We start from the raw sequence: 23,337 nt of genomic DNA on the forward strand, positions 1-23,337 counted from the left end.
CGACCCTCTACCAATAGGTTAAAGTTGGTAACAAATACGAACTATGATATCTTGTCGATTACGAATGTAGGCCTTGTCACGAGTAAAAAGTAATTGTAGGACGCATATTCGTGAGCAAAATTTTGATCCATGATAGGATTAAATAACGTGAAGACTGATTTACAAATTTATTTGTAATATAAACTTGAAACTATATTAATGAAAGATAGATGATTTGCTTTATGACTTGTTTTAATATATTGTACTACGAAATGCTTATTTTGGAATATCTGTTAATTTTCTTAAATGATACATTATTATGGAAAAACTTATACTTGATTCGATAAGATAGTAAAAGATTTATTGACTGAGTTATGTCGCTCATATACCTCTATTTTTATTTTTCTCTTTCCAGACGAATAGGGTCGATAGGAACAAATGATGGTCCAGGCTTTGAGTTCGCGCTAGCAAGCTTGACGATCTATATAGCAGAACTTTAGTTCTTCAGTTGATTATAAATTTGTAATTGAAGATTTTCTGAATATTGAGGATTATAGATTTAATATTTATGTTCGTATTTTGACGCTCTGAACTAGTATTGGTTGCATTTAATGGGTAATAAAATTGAATTCCTATTTATTTTATCGTATTTGAGATGAATTTTAAAGCTAATGTAATATTGGCTTCGTTTATCGTGGGCTGTACTCTTCGGTAACACAACGATGTCATGCTTTGAATCTGGAGCGTGACAGGTACTTTGAATCCTAAGCTGCTAAGCCAGCTTTAGTGGGAGGAGAGGACTTTTGCATGCAATAAAAGGAGCCATGAAGCATTTCCCTATTTTCATTATCAATTGTCAACAAAAGCAGCCTTGAATGGCTATAGGGTAATCATACTACTAAAACCTTTTCTCTTGTTTCATTATTTTCTTTTGTCTTAGTTAAAATAAACCAACTCATCACCTAGCTCTATGCTCCGCCTTGGCAACCGACTATGATGGCTGAGATAAGAGGCTTTAAAAACCTTGCCGTTCTTTCAGCTTAACATTGTTGTACAAAGTTCACAACCAACATTACAACTTTGCGAAGTTCCCTGAACAAAGGGTGGATGCATATATCTCTGCATTAATGAGCATACGCACAGCTTAGGAGATATTATATAACAAAAATAAAATTATTTATTATGCTTTGACTTTATCTTCACAAACCCAAGCATTCAACATATAATTTTTAAATATGCCATTAAATACATGGCAGCGTCATAATGCATTTATTTCATTACTTGGACATTTGCATGTCCATAGTGGTTAAGTGACAACTATCGTATTATTGAAAAAAAAAAGTGACAATTATCATGGACTTTATAGAATAAATTTGGTTTCTAAGAAATAAAAGTTGAACTTATGACATGTAAAATGGTGCTGTTATTATGAGAATTGATACTATATTTACAAAATAATAATAATAATAATAAAGAGTAGATTGTAGAAACAATTATTTTTACTTTCATGAGTAATATTGCTATACCTCTCATACACATACGTAAATATTACATCACTACATGATAAGAAGGGATTAGAAAATGGTGTCATATACGGCATGGTAGTTGAATTCTAAGTTGTACACGGAAAAAAACAAAAAAAAACCCATAAAGCATTTTAATGTTGAACAACAGCAAGTGAGATGCTAAAAACTTCTGTTGCAATATTTCTACGGTACCCTTAATAAAGAGCAGGCATTTATCCTTGCTTCATGCAGAGCTAATGGATGCCATCCACTTTTGTGCGGCATCTGACAGTTGTAGAGAAAGTGTTGTATTTTTTCAGACCGTACATATATTTCGTAAGGCGAATAGAGCTGCTAATTTGATCATTTTTTTTGCTGCCCATCATTTTGGAGAGATTTTCTAGATTGAGCATGATTCTATTCCTTCGTCATTGTGTAGTCTAATTTCTAGTAATTCAACTGGTTGTGCTCATGTAAAAATAGTATGAGCAGCCGATGTATCCAAAAAAAATAAAAATGAACAAATCAAAACAAAATGTGTGGTAGTTAAACTTTGACCATTAAATAGCACGGCATTAGAAGTTGGATTCACTTTGCGTTTCTTAGGTTGTCAAAGTCACCAAGATCAGAGGACATAGGGTGCCTGCTTGCTTAAAGCGAATGTTGATCAGCTGCAGATAGCTAGAGACGTGTCAAGCTATCCACCAAGAAAATAAAAAAAAAAAGACATCAAACTGGATGTTAGCTGGCATGCATCATATGACGTGCATATGGTCAATTACAACCACTCATTTTTATGGACCTCATTCATCAAGCACTTATCCTGATTGGTAGTGTGCTTGTTATGTAGTGTATATATATATATATATATATATATATAAAAGCATCACTTGGTTTCTACAATGGGTATTCCGTTCACATCAAGAGCTTGATCCTCGGCATGCATCATGCATGGGACATCAAGTCCCCCACTGTCGACCACCTCATCTTCAGTTCCCTGGATAAGAAATCAAGAGAGAGCCCTTACCCAGCGACTTGCCAATGAGAGAATGCGACCACCTTTTTTTCTTTTTTTTTTGGTAAAAACAGTTTTTCATATTACAATGCGACCACTTTTTGCTTGCACCTTCGGTCCAATCATCCGAAAACACTATGGGCTCGTTTGGTTCACGGAAAGTATTTTGACTTCTATAAATATGATTCATAGAAAGAATATTCCTAGGAAGAGAATGTTAGGATTGTACTTTTAGCATGTTTGGTTAAACATGGAAAAATGACAGATTTTTAGAGCATCAAATTTGAGAATTGACAACCCACACACAGCATGTTAATAAGCTTGATCCTTGAGGTGTGCAGTACTGCAAGCACGTCAAACCCAGGGAGATGATCGAAGTTCTCCGTCAAACCTTAAGCCCTTCTTAGGCCAGGCCTGGTGGTAAAGTTGAAATTTGTTTGAGAACCCAAGCCGGAGGCTCTTTGCCAAGCTCAAGATGATCTGGGCTTTAGCTCATTGAGAGTGCAATTAACCAGTCTGCAGACCTTATTTGTGAATCCGAGAACTAATTTTTTGAGTCCGATCTTCCAAGTTTGAGCTGATCAACCTTGTGATCCATCGACTATTTACCCTTAGGGAACTTATATATTATCTTAAAAGATCCAAAGGAGATCGTAAAGGATGACAGTTATGAGAAACATTTGAAGGATCTGTGGAAACAATGAATGGGAGGAATAGCTACGAATAGTTATGATCATGTTTAATCAAAAAAAAAAAAAGAATAACTACGATCATAATTTTCGTAAAAGAAATTCTTAAAAAAAAGGAGGAATAGCGATTATTATATGAGAAGAAGCATTAATATAGTTACAATTTTTATTTGATGAACACACCAATAACTGATGCACTCCTCTTGTTTCTCTTCCTTAAGAAAGAGATAAATTAAGCAAGTTGAAATCTTAGGAAAAAAAGGGATATGTCTATACTTCCTCCCCACCAAATGGTCGGGCACCTGTGCATGAAGGTTAAGTATAATTTATGTGTAGTAATAGAGATTAAGGATATAATTATTTAGCATTTAACAAACCCAGCGTCGGAATTTTAAGCACCTAAGACATTGGACAAACACTTGCATCATATAACTAGCTATATAGAACAAGTAAAGTAAATTACTTTATCCAAGTAATTCTAATAGGGCATGCTCCCACAATTAATAATGAGTATTTTGTTTCACTTTTTGATCAATAAATTTTTTGTGTTCCACTTGCAAGGGATGTACATCTAGTTACATGATGGGCAATGCTAGTTTTAATATTTAAGAAGCTTCCCATCAAGGTTTCAATGGGTTTTCCATGGAATGGGACATTTTCGCATGGTGACACAGTGGATGCCTTGCCATCTCACCAAAATTTAAAACCATGCCTCCCATCATATGGTGATTTTTTTGAGATAAATAGGTCTACTGCATACATTGCTGCAGAGTTTCTTGTGAAAAATATGCTCTGTTTGCTTTTATTGGGGTTCAATTTCTACTCAGAAAAAGAGCTTCCGCACCTTTCTAGAAAGTAGAAATCAGACCACTGAGATGGTAGCCTAGTGAAAGTGTAGCCTTACTTCCAACCAAGTGGTTCCGAGTTCGAAACGCACGGACGTCGATTAAATTATGGAGACCGGATGCTCCCTGCTCGGACACGGAATCTGGAAGGGCGTATCGCTCTGCTGGTAGCCTCGGTGGTGCCAGATGTGACGTACTCACACATGGTATTCGTGCCGGAGCCCAGAGGAGTAACCGAGCCGAGCCCACGGGTGGGAAGAGTATGAGTAAAACTAATAGCAAAAGAGGGGGGAGGGGGGGGAGTGCAAAAGAGAACACAATGATCAATATAAAGCTAATAGTTTCTCTCCTTCTCTCTCTCTCTAAAAAAAGCCTAGGACATGATCAATAATTTAACTTGCCACTTTTAAGAAACCAACATTGAGCTATATAAAAGGTTGGAGAGATTTAATGGAGTGAAGGAAAAAGTGTGAGGAAAGAGACATCCAGATACTTCATGGTCCAATTGACTAGCAAAGGGGGTTGGGGGGGTGGGGTGGAAATAAAAATTAGAGAAGAGAAGAAAATGATCAATAAAAAGCTAATAGTTTCTCTCCGAGGTGAAATGGGTAGTGCCCCATATCACATCCTTCATCTTTCTTAGAGGAGATTGTAGAATCAAGTCTCGGATGGGGCATCTTCAAGTATTGGAACTCTTTTTCTCTAAAACACACATAAATAAATAAAAATAAACTCTACAAGATCTTAATTCTTTTCCAAAATCAGTAGTGAATTTCAGATAAAAGAACATTAATTAGGCATGTAGACTTCACAATTTTTTCAATTTAGCCAATTGCAAGATTGAATTAATTTTTTATATCCTCTTTTCTTCTTATTCATTTTTTTTTCTTTCACCTTTTTCAACAATCAAATGGAATCTAAAATTTGCTTTCAATAAAGCTGAGTGATCGATTAAAGACAGTTTGGTAGGATAGTTTTTTTTTTCCCTTTTTTTTCTTTTTTCCTCCCTTAACAAAATGGAGGAGATAAACTCAACCAGCTACACTGAGACAATGAAGAGCAAAGTTGAAACAGAAACAGCCCAACCTACAGTATATCACATGTTGCCTTAGAAGTACTAGAGGAATATTGTGAGAAGATAATATGACCACTAATGCTATACTAAAGAAAAAGGATAATTAATTAATTATCACATTAAAGTAACTGGAATATTGCAAACAAAAAATATTAAACCGATTCATTAATTGAAGCATCAGAATATAAAACCATGAGTTCATCCATCATTATTTTGTAATTTGGTGGATGTCGCTATTTTGCATAGTAGCACACATAGAACCACATTTCAACTCCGAACCACACCACTGACTTAGTGGTGCTCCCTCGCAATATCTTGGAGGATACTGTAGAGCTCGTTGGTCTTTGAAAGCATGACCATATGATCGGCACCTTCGATCTCCTTCACCTGCACCCCTGGGCTTCGTTCGATCATCCATCGTTGGAAATCCTCTCTCAAGGTCTTATCCTCCTTGCACACGATGTATGCTCGGCTTAAAGACCCAAAATTCTCTTCCGTGATCATGACTTCTTTTGTAATATGATCAAGGAACAGATTACCTGGTCTTACTAACATAGTTGCTAGCATGAAATCCTGCAAACAATATGACTTAAGGGAGATTAAGTTCATAAAAAAAAAGAAGAAGAAGAAGAATAAGACATACATGCATGAGTAGAAATTTTCCGCATTGTTACCTCAGGTGCAGTGAGCTGATACATCCTGGATGACATATATTTAGGGCCAAAATGAAGAAAACTTGAAGGATTATTGGGATCCGTGCTGATCATAACTTTGGAATCCATGTAGGCCTCAAGTGGATGCCCCTTGAACAACTAGTAATAATGGAAGGTTAATTAGAGATCTGGTTTCTTTGTGGGTTACACTGTTTTTCTAGGATGATACTAGCTTCACATATTTGTTAACCAGTCCATTAAAATTAATAAAGGCTAAAGCATACTGCAGCAAGTAGGTTTCCATTAAATTACATTTTTCTTTTCTTCTTTCCATTTAGGGGATATGCATCAAGCATTCTTCCATGCAATTAGACTAGAACTTGTTGCCTTCAATCTCCTCTCAATTTATTTCTTTTTTTTTAAATAAAATAAAATTGAATATTGTTATAATTCTATGACATGAATCATTTTAATATTTCTATATTACAAAATGGGAGCATAAGTACCTCTTCCATAATGCTAGACAAAGGAGTGGTGGTGCTTGGCATCAGTGCGGTGGCAAAGACTCCGACAGAGACCTTCTCAGGAAACTTTTCCATGGCAAGGGCAACGCTAAGTCCACCAAAGCTATGGCCGACGAGGATCACCTTGTCATCTGGTGGTATTGAAGCCATTATCTCCATTAATGGCTCCCAGTAGTCAGTGAATGACCGGAGGTCGTCAAGGTTCTTGGGATGCACCCCACTAGCCCCGAGATCAAGCCAGGTGACCTTGTGGCCTGCTGAAGTTAGCAAGGTGGCAAGCTTGTACCAGCACCATGCGCCATGGCATAGCCCATGAACAAGGATGAAGTGTTTCTTGCTCTCGTCCTCCCTCTCCTCCTCTCCTCTTACACCCATTAGCATCCCCTCCTCTCCTCTTACACCCATTAGCATTGGTTTTTAGGTTATGTCCTCTCTCTCGCTCTCTCTCTCTCTCTCTCTGTGTGTTTGTGGGTGTGGATCCACATACATATAACAAAAGGGTCTGCATGGCTTACTGAACTATTTACTGCCTACCCATGTCGTTAGGGAAGTAGTCAATACACACGTCGTTGGGGATTTATCTACTCCTTATTCTTTAATTTTAATGTTCCAATGAATTAACTCCTTACCATAATTTGTTCCCCAAAGACCCTATCCTTGCATTGTTCCGACCCATGACTCTTCCACGATTACCTCAAGTTTGTGCTGCCATCCATCTTCCACACGCTTCATCATTCTGGGCCGCGGAGACTGTTCCACATGGTGCTTCTCCACACGTTTCTAGCTCACCACCAAACTTCATAGTTGTCACTAACATGGTTTGTTTTCTTGGCCTACGCAACCATGAAGTAGGCCTATTTATACGTGTATGTCAGCATGTGGAACAGTCTCCGTGGCCCAGAATGATCAAGCGTGGAAGAAAGATGGTAAAGAGTTCATTGGAACATTAAAAAGAAGGGTATCGGCCGCTGATGCAAGAGAGTGGCTGGGTGATCCTTCATTGCTGGACTTCCACAACCGATCACCATCCGGCCTTGTGCGCTCAGCATGGAGTTTGGTGGCACAGTAAAGTGCTTTCCAGCTATAAACATGCTAATTTGGGGCCAAAAATTCACTTTGCAGCTGCAGTTCGATATAACACATGGGGATTGGTATGTCATGCCACAAAATCATTTTTTTTATTATTATTTTTTTTGCGCTGGGACGGACGATTCATATCTAACGAGTACGATTTATATCTGAAAGAATAAAATATCTCGAAGTGTCCGAGACAGCTCCTCATCTCTAGCCCACACGGTACTGCCCATATGGCTGGCCATATAGGCGGCCGCACTATCCGCAGCCCCATTAGCTTCACGGAAGACAACTCCATCCCTCGTCATGCCCAGATGTCACGAAGCAGAGGGTGGTCGTCATCTGCACCCCTCGGGCTCCCCTAGATCCATCTAATAACCGTGGCCAAATCGCTCTCCAAGATGACTGAGCGAGCTTGCAAACCTAGCCGGGCATATCGAAGGCCTGCCCACGTGGCCCTCAATTCTGCACCAGGAACCGAAACATCGAATAGCTGACAGCCACCTGCTACTATCACCCTGGCATTCGGATATTTAATAACAAACCCCGCGTACCTCCGTTCGAGACAGACCCATCAAAATTGACCTTGAGAAAGCTCGGGGGTGGAGGCTCACAGGTGAAGAACACCGTACGGGGTACTGCCGGAGCAGGATGGGAACTTCAAATATTCCGAGCTGTCAAAGGTCCTTCTGCTAATGTAATATGACTGATTTTCGCCACAAAATCCCCTTGGGATTTTTTCAATTCAAAAATCCCTTCGTATTGAAAAAAAAAATACTGAAGATCACCTGCGCTTATTTACCATTAATATGCAGAGGTTCTAGCCTCCTATTCTCTCTCTCTCCACCTCCTTCCAGCACGATCGACTCTGCCCTCTCTGTGCATAATCACTATTGATAAGCGTATGTGCAGACTTGTATCAAGGGCTAGGTATGGCATCAGAGATATAATACTTGAATCCACAGCTTATATTTTCTAATAAATTAGTGTAGGAGAAGAAAATTTTTTTTTTTTTGTTAAAAGAAAAATCAGCTAATCCCCTCTATTATAATCGAAAGATTATCTAATTCTTGGCATATCTCCTCCATCAGAGGATTTGATTTATGATTTGATACAAATGAGAACATTTCCCCCTTCACCTCAATCCAACTACATCCAGTCTCTTTCTTCACCCCACGGTCTTTCATCAATGCTCTAATACTTGCTGCATTCTCCCACATTCCTTCTGTGGCATAAATATTTGACAAAAGAGTATACATTCCTCCATCAGGAGGTTGAGCATGTAAAACTCTTTTTGCTGCAAGTTCTCCAAATTCCAAGTTCCCGTGAACTCTACATGCACTTAATAAAGTTTCCCAAGCAGTTGTCCGTATGTCTACCGGCATTTTATTGGCGAATTCATAGGCCTGACTAATAAAACCTAATCTGCCAAGGAGATCAACCATGCAGGAGTAGTGTTCAGGTTTTGGAACCAGCTTCCAATCCTCTTGCATAGACTTAAAATACCACCATCCTTCATCAACCAAACCTTTATGAGCACAAGCTAACAAGAGGCTCAAAAATGTCGCATGGTCTGGATTAAATCCACCTTGGATCATTTTCTCAAAAAGTTTGAAAGCTTCAATTGAAGACCCATGGTAAGCATATGCTGCAAGCATGGCATTCCACGTAATCGTATCCCGCTTCAGCAGGCATTCAAATACTTGGACAGCATCATGAATCAAGCCACATCTAGAATACATGGAAATTAATGAGCTCATGACCAATGTGTCATGCTCATAACCAGCTCTAATTGCATAGAGGTGCACCATTCTTCCCCATCCAAGAGCAACAAGAGAGCCACAGACCGAAATGACGACACTGAGCGTCCCTTGGTCAGGCCTGAATCCTTCTTTGACCATCCTGCAAAACAAAACCAAAGCTTCTTCACTTCGGTGTCCGGATATAAGCGTGTTCCATGAGGTTTCACTTACTTGTGGCATCTTCTCAAACCAAGTATGTGCTCCAACCATATCATCCTGCTGAACATAACCTTGTAAAATTGTATTCCATGAAACAACATCCGTCTCGGGCATCTCGCTGAACAATCTTAAAGCATCCTCCAGCATTCCATTCCGGATGTAGCCACCCATCATCGTGTTCCATGTCACGATGTCACGATTAGGCATCTCCTTAAATAGTTTCCATGCAGCTTCAACATATCCATTCTGCAAATAACCATGAATCATCGCAGTCCAAGAAATGATATCCTTCTCGGGCATCTCGTCGAATAGGCACCTAGCAAGTTCCATCCTGCCCGTTCGTGAATAGCATGTTATCATAGTATTCCATGTTATGACATCTTTCTGAGTCATCTGATTGAATAAATTCTCTGCATCTCTGAAACATCCCAATTCGACATAACCCGACATTAGAGCATTGTAGAGAGAAGTTGAGCGCAAAGACGAAAGGTCGAACAAACCCCGAGCTTCAGCCACGAGTCTGTTCTTGAGATACCCCGAAATCATGATCGACCACGAGACGCTGTTCCTCCCTGGCATCTCATCAAACAGCTCCCGTGCTTTCCCAATTTTTCCATTATTTATGTAACCCGAGATCATCGAATTCCAGCAGACAACATTCCTTCCCGGAATTCTGTTAAACAAATCCCGAGCTTCTTCTACTCTCCCACATCTCGCATACCCTGTCAGCAGCACCGACCATGACACGGCATTCTTTCTGGGCATCACGTCGAAAATCCTCTGTGCCTCCGACATCCTATAATTCTTGACAAAGCCAGAGATCATGCAATTCCACGTAACCAGATTCTTATGCGGCATTTCCTCGAACAATTGGCATGCTCTCTCCACCTGGCCGCTCCTGAAGCAGCTATTGATGGCATTGTTCCGCCAAAATATGTCACGCCTTGGGGCTGGCGGCTTTGATTCCGAGCTATAAACCCGAAGGGATTGGAATTCGAAGCGGTACCGGAAACAGCCCAGATATCGAGTTCTGGTGAGCATATTTCGGTACTTCCTCTTCCCTCCAGCGTGAAAGCATGCATACATGAAACAAGCTGCTGCACGAACAGGGCTGAAAGCATAGCAATGCAGCGAGGCCTGAATAGCTTCTACTTGCTCTCCGCATTCCTCTCTCTGCCTCACCACAGGCGGCCGCCGTCGGTCGTCTCCTCCACCTCCACCTAGAATTGGTAACAGCTCCTGTTATAAGTGTAATTTTCGATAGCACTATGCGTAAGCTGCAGAGAGAGAGAGAGAGTTCATGGCTTTATTTTTTTTCTTTAAGAGGAAAGGAAAGGATTTCCTCCAAATCATTGAAACGTTTCCTCCCATTGCTAAAGGACATTGGTGCAGTTATCGCTTAGCAATTGCTCATGGCCTTTAAGCTAAGCTTATATATCAAGTGGGATATTGCCGGGGCCCAACAAAGAGTTTGGCCATTCTTTGACATTTTATTTGACCTTGTGCATTATTAATTTCATACACGTATTTAAGTTGAATGAAAGAAGAAACTTACAACTGTTTGGACGATACGTAGATTTCCTGCAAGTCAATTTACTGCAACTAGCACTTCTTTGGCGATTGTTTTGTTTTATCCAAAAGTTCTGTTAAGAAACAATTCCGTCAAGGACAAAAAATTTCTTGCTATGTGGGCAGATGGAACTTCCAAGTTTCTGTAAGCTCTGGGAGAAGATTTAAATGCTTTGCTGCCTCTAACCAGCCGGCTGTTTTCTATCTTGCAACTTCTTTTTGAGGCTTACAGGGCTGGCAGACTCCTTCCTTCGATCACTGTTGGGGATTATACTCAGCTGCTGTCTGGAGACTACGATGGAGATCTTTGCAGGCTCGTGATTACCCATGGGATCACTACACATGCTGTAGTTTGACTGCAACAGATGCTACTCTTCTGAGACTCTTTTTGGCCTTTACCCAAGATGAAGCAGCCTTCTTTTTGAAACCTTATACAATCAGCACTGAGAGTTTTTTATACCTAATCCTGTATATTCTTGCAAAGTCTTGTTTCCTCTATTATGTAATTCTTGATGATGTACACTTTTTCTCTTCAATTTTTCTAATAAATGATGGTGGCTAATGTGGGCCTCAACCATTATTAGTCTTCTTGTCAGAGAGAGAGAGAGAGAGAGAGAGAGAAGATTTGAAATTGATGATTTGACCTCCTCGAATAAAAATTCAGCCATAGTGGGAACCAAGACACAAGGATAGGAGCTCCATTTCTCATTGTAAAATTTTGGTTGAAATGAGTTTCTCTGGAAGGGATTTCAAGGTGTGCTTTGCCAAGTCCTGATCGGGTAAACCTCCAGAAAGTCACATAGCAGAGCAATATAAGAGTGAACATTCAATGTGAGAGAGCACACAGATTTCTTGCAGTATGTTGACCCTTGACGCTGCGAGTATCATAATAGTTGGTGCCACCAAACTTAATGGGAGGTGCCTCAAGCATCTGATCGACACCTGCATTGCGGGCTCAGTAGGCAAAAACTAGGTCAGCAACATTCTGAAAACAAGAAGCAATTCTAAGACAGAATTGTTAGGATAATTTGAGCAGAGATTTTTCATGTTACATGCTGCAATATCACTGTGTGAAGAGATTTGCAATGTTCCGTTATCAAACACAGGGCAGCAAAAAACCCGCGCATACAGTATCCTGGTATAACCTATGGCGAAACTTGTCTGTCTGTCGAAAGCCGGGTATGCAGCAATGCTATTTGAAAGAACCTGAGATTCTAGATAGCCAGGGAAATTTGAGGGCATGTCAATGAAAATTATCGGGCCCTTCTCCTGCTTGAAATGTATCCATTAGCAGCACCAGAAAATCGAGATACCATCAGATTTCAAGGGCTAAGTAATATTCTTCCACATGATGATTAAAGAGATTAGGCATCAAGACGTGTGAAAGATCCAACAAAATACTCAATTGCATGCACTGGGGCAAATATATAAGCAAATCCTAAATAACTTTGTTGTGTAACAGACAAAGTAGTCCAGTAAAGCAGTTCCTCTTTATATATAGTACAAAGTTATGCAACAGCCAAACTAATCAGGTAAAGCAGTTCCTCTTTCCAAATTGTTCTTGATCTCCAGTGTGTACTTGCCAAAGGCCCTTTCAATCTTCTTATTGAAATGCTCATTCCTGTCATTGATTGAATCAATGTCCTTCTCTTCATGGAACCGACGCCTCCTGCTAAATGATTGCCGCTTTGCTTCCCTGTCCTGAAGTTCCTTTACCATTCTGTCAATTTTTTCCTCTGGGGCCTTTGATGCCTGTAATGACAGAATCACACAAATAGACGGGAGTTGGTTATGCATATGGTTTTCTTAGACTCATGCAGAAGCTGGTTGAAAATCAATGACACTAATACCTTCCCATATTGAAGACTAGAAGCTTCACGATAGAATTCTGGATCAGCTTCCTTTGATTTATTATATGCCTCCATGTCAACCTCTACGTTCTTAGTTCGTTTTTTATAAGCATTGTAAAGTGTCTTCTGATTGAAAACTGTGCACAGAAGAGCATACATCAGATAACAAACAAGTTGCAGAGATGCCAATAAAAAAAGTCGAAAGGCTATACAACTTCCATTCATATTATCCAGTTACAAAACCATGTAGCAGAAATAAATAACGAGCAATATAACAATAGAAACACCTCCAAGTCCAGAGTGTATCCCCATCTCTTGAGTGCCCGACGCCTGATACACCTTGAATGAACCTCATTTCAGCACAGTACATTTAATACATAGCATTGCCTTATTGAAGTGCTAGAACATGACAATTCTTTAGAACTTGTACAATTGAAGCTGATGAAAAAAGCTCAGTTCAAAATTGGAAAAAAGTGATCATTTTTTCAAGGGAAGAGTATGAAAAAAAATGCCATGGATGAAAGTATGATTTTGGTATGTCCATTAGGTCAGGTATTCCCAGTTTGGTACAGAAGAAGTTACATTTTGATGTATCCGGTGCTTAAACTCAATGTGTGAAACAGTGGTCTGTACTTGACCTTATCCTCCTTCCCCAATAACTCCTGTTTACTTACTTTTATCCATGTGGGGACGAAAAAAACGTCTCTTCTCATACAAAGTTTATTTTTGTCCACAGCAGGGGGTTCTATTTTTCTCTTTATAAAAGCTCTAGGTATGGGTTTATTGGAACGGGTTCATAGGGTTCCAATGAACCAACATTAGATTTTGAAAGATTAACTAATCAATCATATCCAGTCACCGCCCACCACACACCCCCCAACCCCAATGAAAAAAAAAATCTAGTTTTAATTCATTTATAAGAGCAGTACCTGTCACGCTGGTAACGGGCTTGATGATAAAAATTACCTTATATGTAATATAAATAACTCAAAATCAATTTTGCATTCTTATTCATATTATTCCACTGATGCCATGATCTCAATAGATTACCAGGTTGAATTTCCATGAGATATTTAATTATTTATTTAGCACATTTAGCATTGGCGAATAAGGATTAATTGAGCTGAGCCAAATAGTGGGGAAAAGGCTAGATCGTTATGGTTATGGTCACTTTGAGAATAGTGAAGGAAACAAAACTGACACCAGATAGTCTTGATCAAATAATACCCAACAGATTTACAACATTAACCAAATGAAATACAAAAAACATATAATAATGACAGCTGACCTTCACCATTTGAGTAAACTTTTAAAAAACTCACATTGATCAAGAGATATTAAGAAGAGTCACTATATTCAAGATTCCATCAATCTGGTTTGGAAGTTCATCTGAGCCTCAAGAAAACAGCTAAGAATATATCATTTGAAACTTACCGTCCCAACCATGTGGTGCAGGATCCTTTTCCCACTTCTTATACTTTGTTTCAGCCATCTCTTGTGTATCAAGCATATATGCCTTTGACATTTCCAGGCCATTTGAATCAAGCAGCTTTCCAATCTTCTTTTTCCTTTCCTCAAGCCAATGCTCTTTGGAAATGCCCCTTGATTCAGCTGGAGCCTCCATTTTCTTTTTTTCTGCCACCATGGCCATTTGATTGGCCTTTCTTGCTTCATTCTGCAAGTGTAAAGTATCTTAGCAAAAAAGAAAAAATTGTATGACAATAGACCAGATAGAGATAGAGAGAGGTGCAGTTTATTTAATTTTATTAAGAATAATTACTATATCTTGCTAATGGAAATAATAGTAGTTGGGAATTTGCATTACCATTTTAAGTCTCAAATCAAACATTTTTTTCTGCCTTTCAGTGAGATGAGGATGGCCTGATTCAGCATCATTCTGAACATGCTGGCCGTCACCGTCATCATTTGGTTCTGCTTGACCTTCTCTTTGCTCAGGAGGCACTTCATTCTGATCAGAGTTATCAAAGGATGAAGGAGCACCGTTCTCTTGTTGTGTTTCTAAAATAAATGTTCAAGATGGAAAGCAAGCATGGTTAAACAATATGATGAATACAAAATCTTATCAAAATTGTCTTTACAAAAAGTTGCAGTGATCAAGGAATCTGGTCAAATATCAACAATCTTATGAAAATTGCCTTCAGAGAAAGTTGCAGTATCTAACACTGGAGTAAGGAATCAGATCAAAGATGATTTAATGTACGGTACGCATTCCACAGAACAGGTACACTAGTGAAGCATAGGGAGGGCTTTAAACAGTACACAAATAAATGATGCATGAAGAATTTATATATTTCAAGCAACTATCTACGAAACAACTACATAGAACTACCCCTTCAAGATACTAGTTAAAAAGGCCATATAGCATATACTAAATTCCAGCTGATCAATTCATGGTTGTGAGCTTTTTAAGCAATTCACAGGCCCAATGTCTTTAGAACAGGGGCTTCATAATGTATAGGTGTTTCAGTGAGTCTTTCTCTGGGTCCGGCTGGGTTGTGGTCCGGAAATTTAGAGTATGAAAGGAACTCATAGAGAAAGCCATACTGAACTCTTTCTAAAAAAAACTGCTAGATTTTATCTTTCTTTTCAGGAACCTTCAATCTAGGTTTTCAATGTCAACATCTGACCCTTCTCCAACTTATATTTGATACCAACGCCACCTCCAACACATGTGGTCTCTGTGCATATATGCGAAACTGAATTAAGCAGGGGTGATTTTCTATTTTTCCCAATTCGTGTATCTTGCTTACAAGATATCGTCCATTTCTCTCGAACATTTCTTGTTATTTCATGGTTTGAAATATGCACACAATATACTATCTTTTTAAATGTTCTAAATTTTGGGTCATTTTTAACTGGAATGGGATGTCAAAATGGGTAGGTATATGTTTCAGATCCCTTCCATAACTAGACCAATCTTATGTAGAGTGCATGAGCTGGTATGAAACCATTTTTTTCTGTTGAGAGAACAAAATTGGCCCCCTCCCCCCCCCCCCAAAAAAAAAACATGAAGGAAAAAAGAAACAAAGATTTGATGTTATCAAGACAATTTGTTTTGAAAGATCCCCCTTTTTTACTGATTTCTATCATGCATGCTTGCATACATTAGTTCTGAAAGATTTCTTGTATCATCTATTTTTATCACATGCATGCCCATCTGCCTGCAATAGACACACACATTAGACCAAAGATGAGGGTACACCTTGGCACACCGTAGCCGACTATGTTTCATGTATTTATCTTGATTAAGCCCCTGAAACACCAAAAAATAAACACAAAATAAAAAGAATAAATATGTCCACATTTTTCTTTATATTCAAGTTGATCTTTGTTTTCCTCATGTGCATGTAACACAGACTAGAGATATATATATCTACATTTTTTTGCTTTCATAAAAAAGACCAAAACGCCATCCAATGTATCGGAAATCAGGTTGATGGGTCAAAGCATATTTAGGACTGTAAAAATATGCAAATAATTTACAATCTTATACATGTGTGCAGACGAAATGTCAAAATATTTGTAGTAGGTTAAGAATATAAGTTGCCAGAACAATTACTTAATCATGGAAAAGAAACCATACAAAAGCCAGAAAGGGCATCACCAATCATGTCGTGTAGCTAATTTGTCTATCAAATTAATAGCAAATATTTACGCCCCCGCCCCCACCCCCACCCCCACCCCAACAACACACACACACACACACACACACACACATAACAGAGAGGAAAAAGGAAGAAAAACACATACAAGCAATAGCATTGCCAACAAGAACATCATCTTTTGATGCAGGAGAATGTATTTCATCCTAATTTCTGAATGCCCATATTCCTCATAAAGACTGAACAAATAACTAAAAAGGAGAAGATTTGAAAATCCTTACAGAAAGGATGGCTCACAAAAAAAAAAAAAAGGGCTACGGTGCTCTCGGAGTTTTATGGCACATTTCCAAAGAACCAGTACTCCCAGAAGCTAGGTAAGAAGCAATAATTATCTTTGAGATGAAGCAATGTTGCAGGAAACAATACACATCTGATACAATTAATTGTTTCCATGTGTGCAATGCACAAAGATATGACCAATTGTCTTCCCATAAGAGTAATAAATTATGAACCTAGTAGCAAGCTGAATATCTTTACTTTCCAATTGTCTATGTTGAGCACCTCATCAAAAACCAAGAGTGGAAAATAATTCATGACAGGGCATAATGACCCCCAAATCCTTTGGTACACCTCGATAAAGTGGGACCTCATCAAAAACCAAGAGTGGAAAATAATTCATGATAGGACAGAATGAACCCCAAATCCTTTGGCACGCCTGGATAAAGTGGTTCAATGCAAGAAGGACATAGGAATTTTAACTTCCTTGCTTCCAAGCTTAGGAGGAAATAAATTGTTATACTAGGACAATGTATGTCGAGGTCACTCAACTCTAACTTATTTAAACAGAAATTACATTCCCTTTAGCTCTCTTCCCTCAAGATCGAGGGACCATTGATTACAAATTCAAATGGTTCTATGAATGGAAATACTCAGATCCAAATTCACACTCAACTCATACTGATGTGAAAAGTACTCATACCATATACTAAACCTATGTAGCCACAAACAGTAATTCGTCAAAAACTTCAAAAGTCATGACAAATAATAGTTTTGTCAAGAAATAATTATTCCTCAAATTGAAAATGGAAAACCATCTTGTTAAAATTAAAAGCATGTGCATGGTCCTACGAATCATGATGCCCCTATGTTACATTTGTTTTGCACAAGTCATCTACAAATTACTATACAGAAATCAATCACTATAATGCATTATTTTCTTGGATAGTTTGTGCAATGCATAAGTAATATCACAACAGCCTTAACTAATATGAACCTAACCGAACTATGAAGCCTTATCCCAACTGTTTACTATCAACCTTTTGAATACTTCTTTACTATTCATTCAATATTTGCCATTCACTGTCATCTTTGCATGATTCCTTCCAAACTGTCCCTGCCAACATACTAAGTAACAAAACTAAGACCTCATACAGACTAAATTATTGGAACATATTATACAAGTCGTGTTTCAGCTAGCTATAGGACAACTAGAATCTTCTTACAAAAGCCAGCACAATCTCCTCAAAAAGGGTGAAAAAAAGAAAAAGAAATTGACCTCAATGTTTCCAATCATCAGGTCACTGTTTATCTGCAGTAAATCAGGTCTGTTGATGCAGGCCTAACAGCATCAAGACAACCAGCATAAAGTCCTGCATTGCCTTCACCCTCTACTTGCAAAGCAACTTACCAGGTACCGAAACCTTAAAAACCCACTAAAATTATCTTTTTTCCGATCTAACTTTAACAATTAATTCAAATAGTACATCATATCCACGTAGTTCAACATAGTTATGCACAGAGCCACAACCAAATACTAGCTAGCAATGAATCAAGAACAAGCTTGCTGCCACATCTCATGGCAAAAGAAACAGTGTGGAGGAGTTTTGTCTCCCTTATCTACTGACCTATGCTATAAAGAAATCTTTAATAACAACTGCCATATGCCCAAACTGTGGAGAAGCACGAGAAGCAACTGAGATCACAGCAGCATCGTAAATTAACTAGAAAACCCTCTTCATTGGGGCCAAGAAAATCTAGTTACTAAAACAACCAAGTAAAAGGCCATAAAACTGCCCAAGAAAAAGAAGCAAGAAAGAAACCTGACGGATCCGTCCTCTTGTTCCGATCCTTCGCCTCGGCGATCTTTTTGAAGCAGAACTCGGAGCACTCGTGATACGGATTGGATGCGTTAATGCAATCGGGATGCACTGTCCTCTCCTCCGGTTCCTTGGTGTTATCATCCTCTGCGATTATTACTCTTTATTTAAAATCGACTAGTTTTAAGAGACGACGGTGGAAAAGGGGAGGAATCAAAAACTATTCTTCAAAAATAAAACCGAATTTGAAAAGAATCAAAGATCATGATAGAATTGGAATTTGATGGATAAAGGAGGGGAAAGAGAACTAACCTAACAATTTCTGGGCATCATCGGCGTGAGCTTTGGCTTCGGCAATTCGCTGAAAGCAGTAGTCAACGCACTCGTGGTAGGGATTGGAGGCGTTGATGCAGTCGGGATGCACCCTCCCTTCCTTCGCCATCCCAATCCACCCAATGAGAGAGAAGACGAAACCAAGAAGACAAGAACCAACCCTAGCGCTAGAATAACAGGGGATGCCGGTGGCAGGGCGACAAACGACGGGGCGGATTCGGGTCGGATCCCAGCAAAACCAACACAAGATCGCAGGCCGACTTGGATAATCAGGCCAATCGGTTTTGCCGACTAAAACCTGCCTCTCCCTTGCCTACCGAGCCCGGCCCCAGCTCGACAATTTTCCAAGATCTAGGCCCAGCCTGCCTCAAGCCCAGGCTCCCTGGCCTAACCCGAACTCTAAACGGGCCGGCAGGAAGGTGGGTGCGGATGGCCCTAGGAGTCTAGGAAAGAAATATAACAACCCCAGGCCGCACCCAACGGACTAGCCAAAGATACTATTTAAATTATAAGTACCTAAGATCTATCTAATGCATAGCTAACATAGGACTAAATAAACGCCTACATGGGTCGTCATGTACTCTCTTCATTTACATCAGGCTAAAAGTCCAAATTCATTCAAATCTAATCACAAGCACTATGATGGGCCCGTGGTTAGCTCCAATGGGCCCTTGCTGCACTGTCCCCTAGTCTATATAGACCATGGGCTAAGTTCTTTCTAATATTATTTGTCATAACTTAGAACTTCGTCTAAAAAGACTAGTCGAAATGTATTATTTACGTTCCTTAGTCTTGTATAAGAATCCAAAATCTCTCCGACGAATAACCAATGTAAGACTAAACATACACCCATGGATCCTCGTAGGAAATGTTGTAGATATTGAGGCTAGGGCCGAGAAGGACTAGAGAGGATGCCGTAGGGGTTGGAATTAGGGTTAGGGTTGGGGTTTGGGTTTTGTTGTTGCTGCTGCTGGGATTCGTAAGCGATCGAGATGAGGCTCCCATTTGGAGAAGAGGAAGAAGCCGAGAAGGTGATGAAGGAAACATATTTAATGGACTGAGGCTAGATATTTTGCTGTATCAAATATGGTCCGCCTAACCACAAATTGTTTTAAAGTAATAACACTATGTCCAACCAAATTGGCTGTTCCAGAGTGTCCGGGCCACCATGGGGATGTTGGCATGAAATGATGTCGATGCAATTGTCGCCACCGGCTTTTCTGAACTTTCGAAAAAAAGTGATTTTTCCAACCTTTTATGCAACTATGGCCTGGTATAATCAATAGTAGAAAATAAAATTTTATATATTTACTGTTACAAAATGTTGAGGGAAATACAAGTCCCCCTAAAGTACGTGATTGGAAGCACCCGACCTCGGACGACCGACCTGGCGCCTGACCTCGGACGACCGACCTAGAAGCTCTCGACCTCGAAACGCCCGATATGGAAGCTCCCGACCTCGGAAGCTTGACCTCGCCATCCACTTGCCGCGATCACATCCTTCTGCAGCTCAACCAGAGACCATTCCGTGCCACTGCCATCAACCATTAATGTGCATGGTCTCTGTAGACCTCCGGCTTACTCAACAATTAATGCGCGTGGACTCTGCAGACCTCCGGCTTACTCAACAATTAATGCGCGTGGACTCTGTAGACCTCCGGCTTACTCAACAATTAATGCGCATGGCTCCTGCTGTCTACGGATCTCAAGCCCTCCACGGCAAATTAGCTCGGCTGCCTCTGATCAGCCGTGACAACTCCCTGGCCCCGGCCTAACCTCCTACGGCAAGACATTAATGCACACGATCCTGCACTGATCCAGCCGACGTGCTCAATCATACGGTAAACTCCGCCCCGTCACATCACAGGTAATCCAAGGCCCCTCTATAAAAGGAGAACCCTCCCACCTTAGAGGGGACTGGACGCTAAAACTCTGGACATATTTTCCTCCATATATCTTTGCCCCCTCTGACTTAGGCATCGGAGGTCCGGCGCCGGAAATCCAGGCCACTGGCTTTTTTACAGATCCCCCGGAGGACGCCGCCCGCTGACGGATCGCCACCCACTGCCAGACGACGGAGCTCCTCCCTTCTCACCCAGTGGTCACCCCTGGGTCCAATTTCCAGCAACACAAAAAATCTATATTGATATACTCCATCAAACTGGTTTTGTAAAATTGGCATCAAAAATAATTTTGCCAACTTGGTAGATCCCCCCTTGCTCCAAGAACTTAGTTTATGCAAACAAATATGCCTTCATTTGACAAAGTGATCACTCATACCTTGGGTACCTACATATACATGCATGATTAGATGTAAATGCATAGGTATTTTTGCTCATGTCCTCGTATGATATGAAGTAAATAGTGCTAACATGTTTTCATTGTTTCTATTGTTACAGTTGAACTCATATGATTAACTTGGATGCTTGACCAATTTGTTATATGAATGCATGCGCTAATTAATAAGAAGGCGGGCCTTAGTGCTAAACTTGATTAATAATTGGATTTGAGTGGGGATTCAAGATTTTTTGGGATTTGATTCAGTACATTATTTCCAAAACTGAAAGCATTCTTATTACAAAAGTTTTCTATATAGTGATATATGATAAACTATACTGGAAAAGGAGCATGATACCAGAAATGAATGAATATTAGTTTAAAAAAAATGTATAATTACTTTTGAAACAGAATTTATATTTAGTTTGATTGAAACATAAGCAAAATGTAAATATTGGCTAGAATTTTGGAACTAAATAATAGTAAATGAGAGTCAAGGAGAGCATGCATAAGAAAAAAAATGCAAAATCCAATATGAAGAAAAAAAATAAAGACAAGTCACGTGGCCAATTTTCTTTATTTTTATATTTATACATATACATATATGTAGTTTGTGTAGATTTAATTTTGGTTATCTAGTTTTCAGATTCGGACGTGGTAATATATGAGTTCAATTCGATAAACAATTGAATCCTATATAGAATCTGAGTTCGATCCAATAGAGTTATCAAAAACTTAATTTACGTTATTACTCGATTATTAGAAAAATTTGGTTGGAACACAGAATTATCGGATATCATTTACACCCCTATGCAACATGGTTGGCTTAAGATAGTACTTTCCTATCCTTTGTAAAACCTTCATAAAAGAAGCTCATATGACTAAAGTTAACTAAGACATTGCTTAATTATCTTCATTGGCTAGACAACAGAGTAGATAACTTAGAGATCATCATGAACTATCCTGATCTTTGCATACAGTTAGCACCACCAGATGTCCAACACATAATAGTTAACAGATGGCATCCTTTTTTGAGTGAACTTAGCATAAACCATTTTTAACTTTGGTTTGATGATGTAACACTAAGTTTACACCTAGAAACTAGAATAGACAACTAGATGTTATGAATTGGTGTCTAACCTGTCATGATTATGGTTAAACTTTTGTAGCCAATTCCGCCCTTTACAATATTGTAGCACTAAGAACAAGAGATGAAGATCAAAAACTAGGATGTTAGGAATTGTTTTCATTTTAATTTTATATCATAATTTTTTAGATGATAAATGTAGTCCCATTTTTATCAATTTTTTTATTCTCTATTGTCGGAAGAGGGGAGAGAACTTGTTATACAAATATGTTTACAAGAAACTCTTATACATATTCACATTAGTTAAACAAATGCATTCGAACCTCTTTTAATAAAAGAATCTACTTTGTGGGGCCCTTCATCATGACAAAAACTTCGCCTAACTTTTGAGGAATGGTCTGACAGACATTAGCCTTAATCTAGGATTGCCCTACTTCTTTTATCCTTTCTTATTGTTGGAGGCATTTGATTTGGTGGGGCACTTTTTATTTACTTTTTTTTTATATATATATTGAGTAATGGTCCAACTTTTTATTGTTGGAGACTTTTCATGTATACAGTGATATTCAACTGTTCCATTCTCATGTTGAAGATATCCAGTTTTTTGGACACCCAATTTTATCCTCAATTTTATGTGGGATCCACGCCGTATAGATAGAAGAGTCTCCATCCCGTTGGATTTTTCTTTACCGTGGTTTCATGTGGGATCCACATCGCATGGATTGAAGAGTTTGTATTCCTCTAGAAATTATTTTCCACTAGTTTTTTTTTCTTTGTTTAAGATTTTTTTTATTTTTTTCTGAATGTTAGAAAGGAATCTAATTTCTTCCTCCTTTTCGTTTACTAGGTGTAAAGATGAAGATATTATTAATTATAAATATATGGTTATCATGCAAATCTTATATAGGATATATTTTTGACAATTTTTATAAATTACATACTATTTTTATTTCATAATATGCTTATAACATGATTGGTAATCAATTTATATGTCTATCATGGCTTGTAATGATTATTAATCTGATTAAACTTGAAAAGTTCGATAGATTGATAAAATTATATTATAACTAATATGGCCCTAATGGAATAGAATTGGATTGGGTTTAGATTTAATTTTTTGACCAAATTAAAATACATGTTGGATTTGGATTGCGCCTATCTCCGATCCAACTTGGCATGCAC

At 38.8% G+C, this 23,337-nt stretch overlaps 3 protein-coding genes across 3 annotated transcripts; all 3 read right to left on the reverse strand.

The window, feature by feature from the left end:
• Positions 1 to 5,258: 5,258 nt before the first annotated feature.
• LOC103722122 (methyl jasmonate esterase 1-like) lies at positions 5,259 to 6,836 on the reverse strand. Its single transcript, XM_008812563.6, has 3 exons — positions 6,268 to 6,836; positions 5,783 to 5,920; positions 5,259 to 5,681 (listed from the first exon to the last, which is right to left on the reverse strand). Exons 1-3 carry the CDS (start codon positions 6,694 to 6,696, stop codon positions 5,400 to 5,402), a joined length of 849 nt encoding a protein of 282 aa, XP_008810785.4. The 5' UTR covers positions 6,697 to 6,836; the 3' UTR covers positions 5,259 to 5,399.
• A 375-nt stretch (positions 6,837 to 7,211) lies between these two features.
• On the reverse strand, positions 7,212 to 12,154 carry LOC103722127 (uncharacterized). Its single transcript, XM_088702754.2, has 3 exons — positions 11,942 to 12,154; positions 10,876 to 11,831; positions 7,212 to 10,540 (listed from the first exon to the last, which is right to left on the reverse strand). The coding sequence occupies exon 3, from the start codon at positions 10,404 to 10,406 to the stop codon at positions 8,388 to 8,390; it is 2,019 nt and encodes a 672-aa protein (XP_088558880.1). The 5' UTR covers positions 10,407 to 10,540; positions 10,876 to 11,831; positions 11,942 to 12,154; the 3' UTR covers positions 7,212 to 8,387.
• Positions 12,155 to 12,287: 133 nt separating this feature from the next.
• Positions 12,288 to 19,039, reverse strand: LOC103722123 (GCIP-interacting family protein). Its single transcript, XM_008812565.5, has 6 exons — positions 18,771 to 19,039; positions 18,462 to 18,605; positions 14,565 to 14,758; positions 14,174 to 14,414; positions 12,740 to 12,876; positions 12,288 to 12,641 (listed from the first exon to the last, which is right to left on the reverse strand). The coding sequence occupies exons 1-6, from the start codon at positions 18,898 to 18,900 to the stop codon at positions 12,414 to 12,416; spliced, it is 1,074 nt and encodes a 357-aa protein (XP_008810787.3). The 5' UTR covers positions 18,901 to 19,039; the 3' UTR covers positions 12,288 to 12,413.
• Positions 19,040 to 23,337: the final 4,298 nt, after the last annotated feature.

This window comes from Phoenix dactylifera, chromosome 8 (genome assembly GCF_051530095.1).
Source record: "Phoenix dactylifera cultivar Ajwa chromosome 8, Ajwa_hap1_PhDact_Kaust_v1.1, whole genome shotgun sequence".
In the NCBI taxonomy this organism is placed as follows: Eukaryota; Viridiplantae; Streptophyta; class Magnoliopsida; order Arecales; family Arecaceae; genus Phoenix; species Phoenix dactylifera.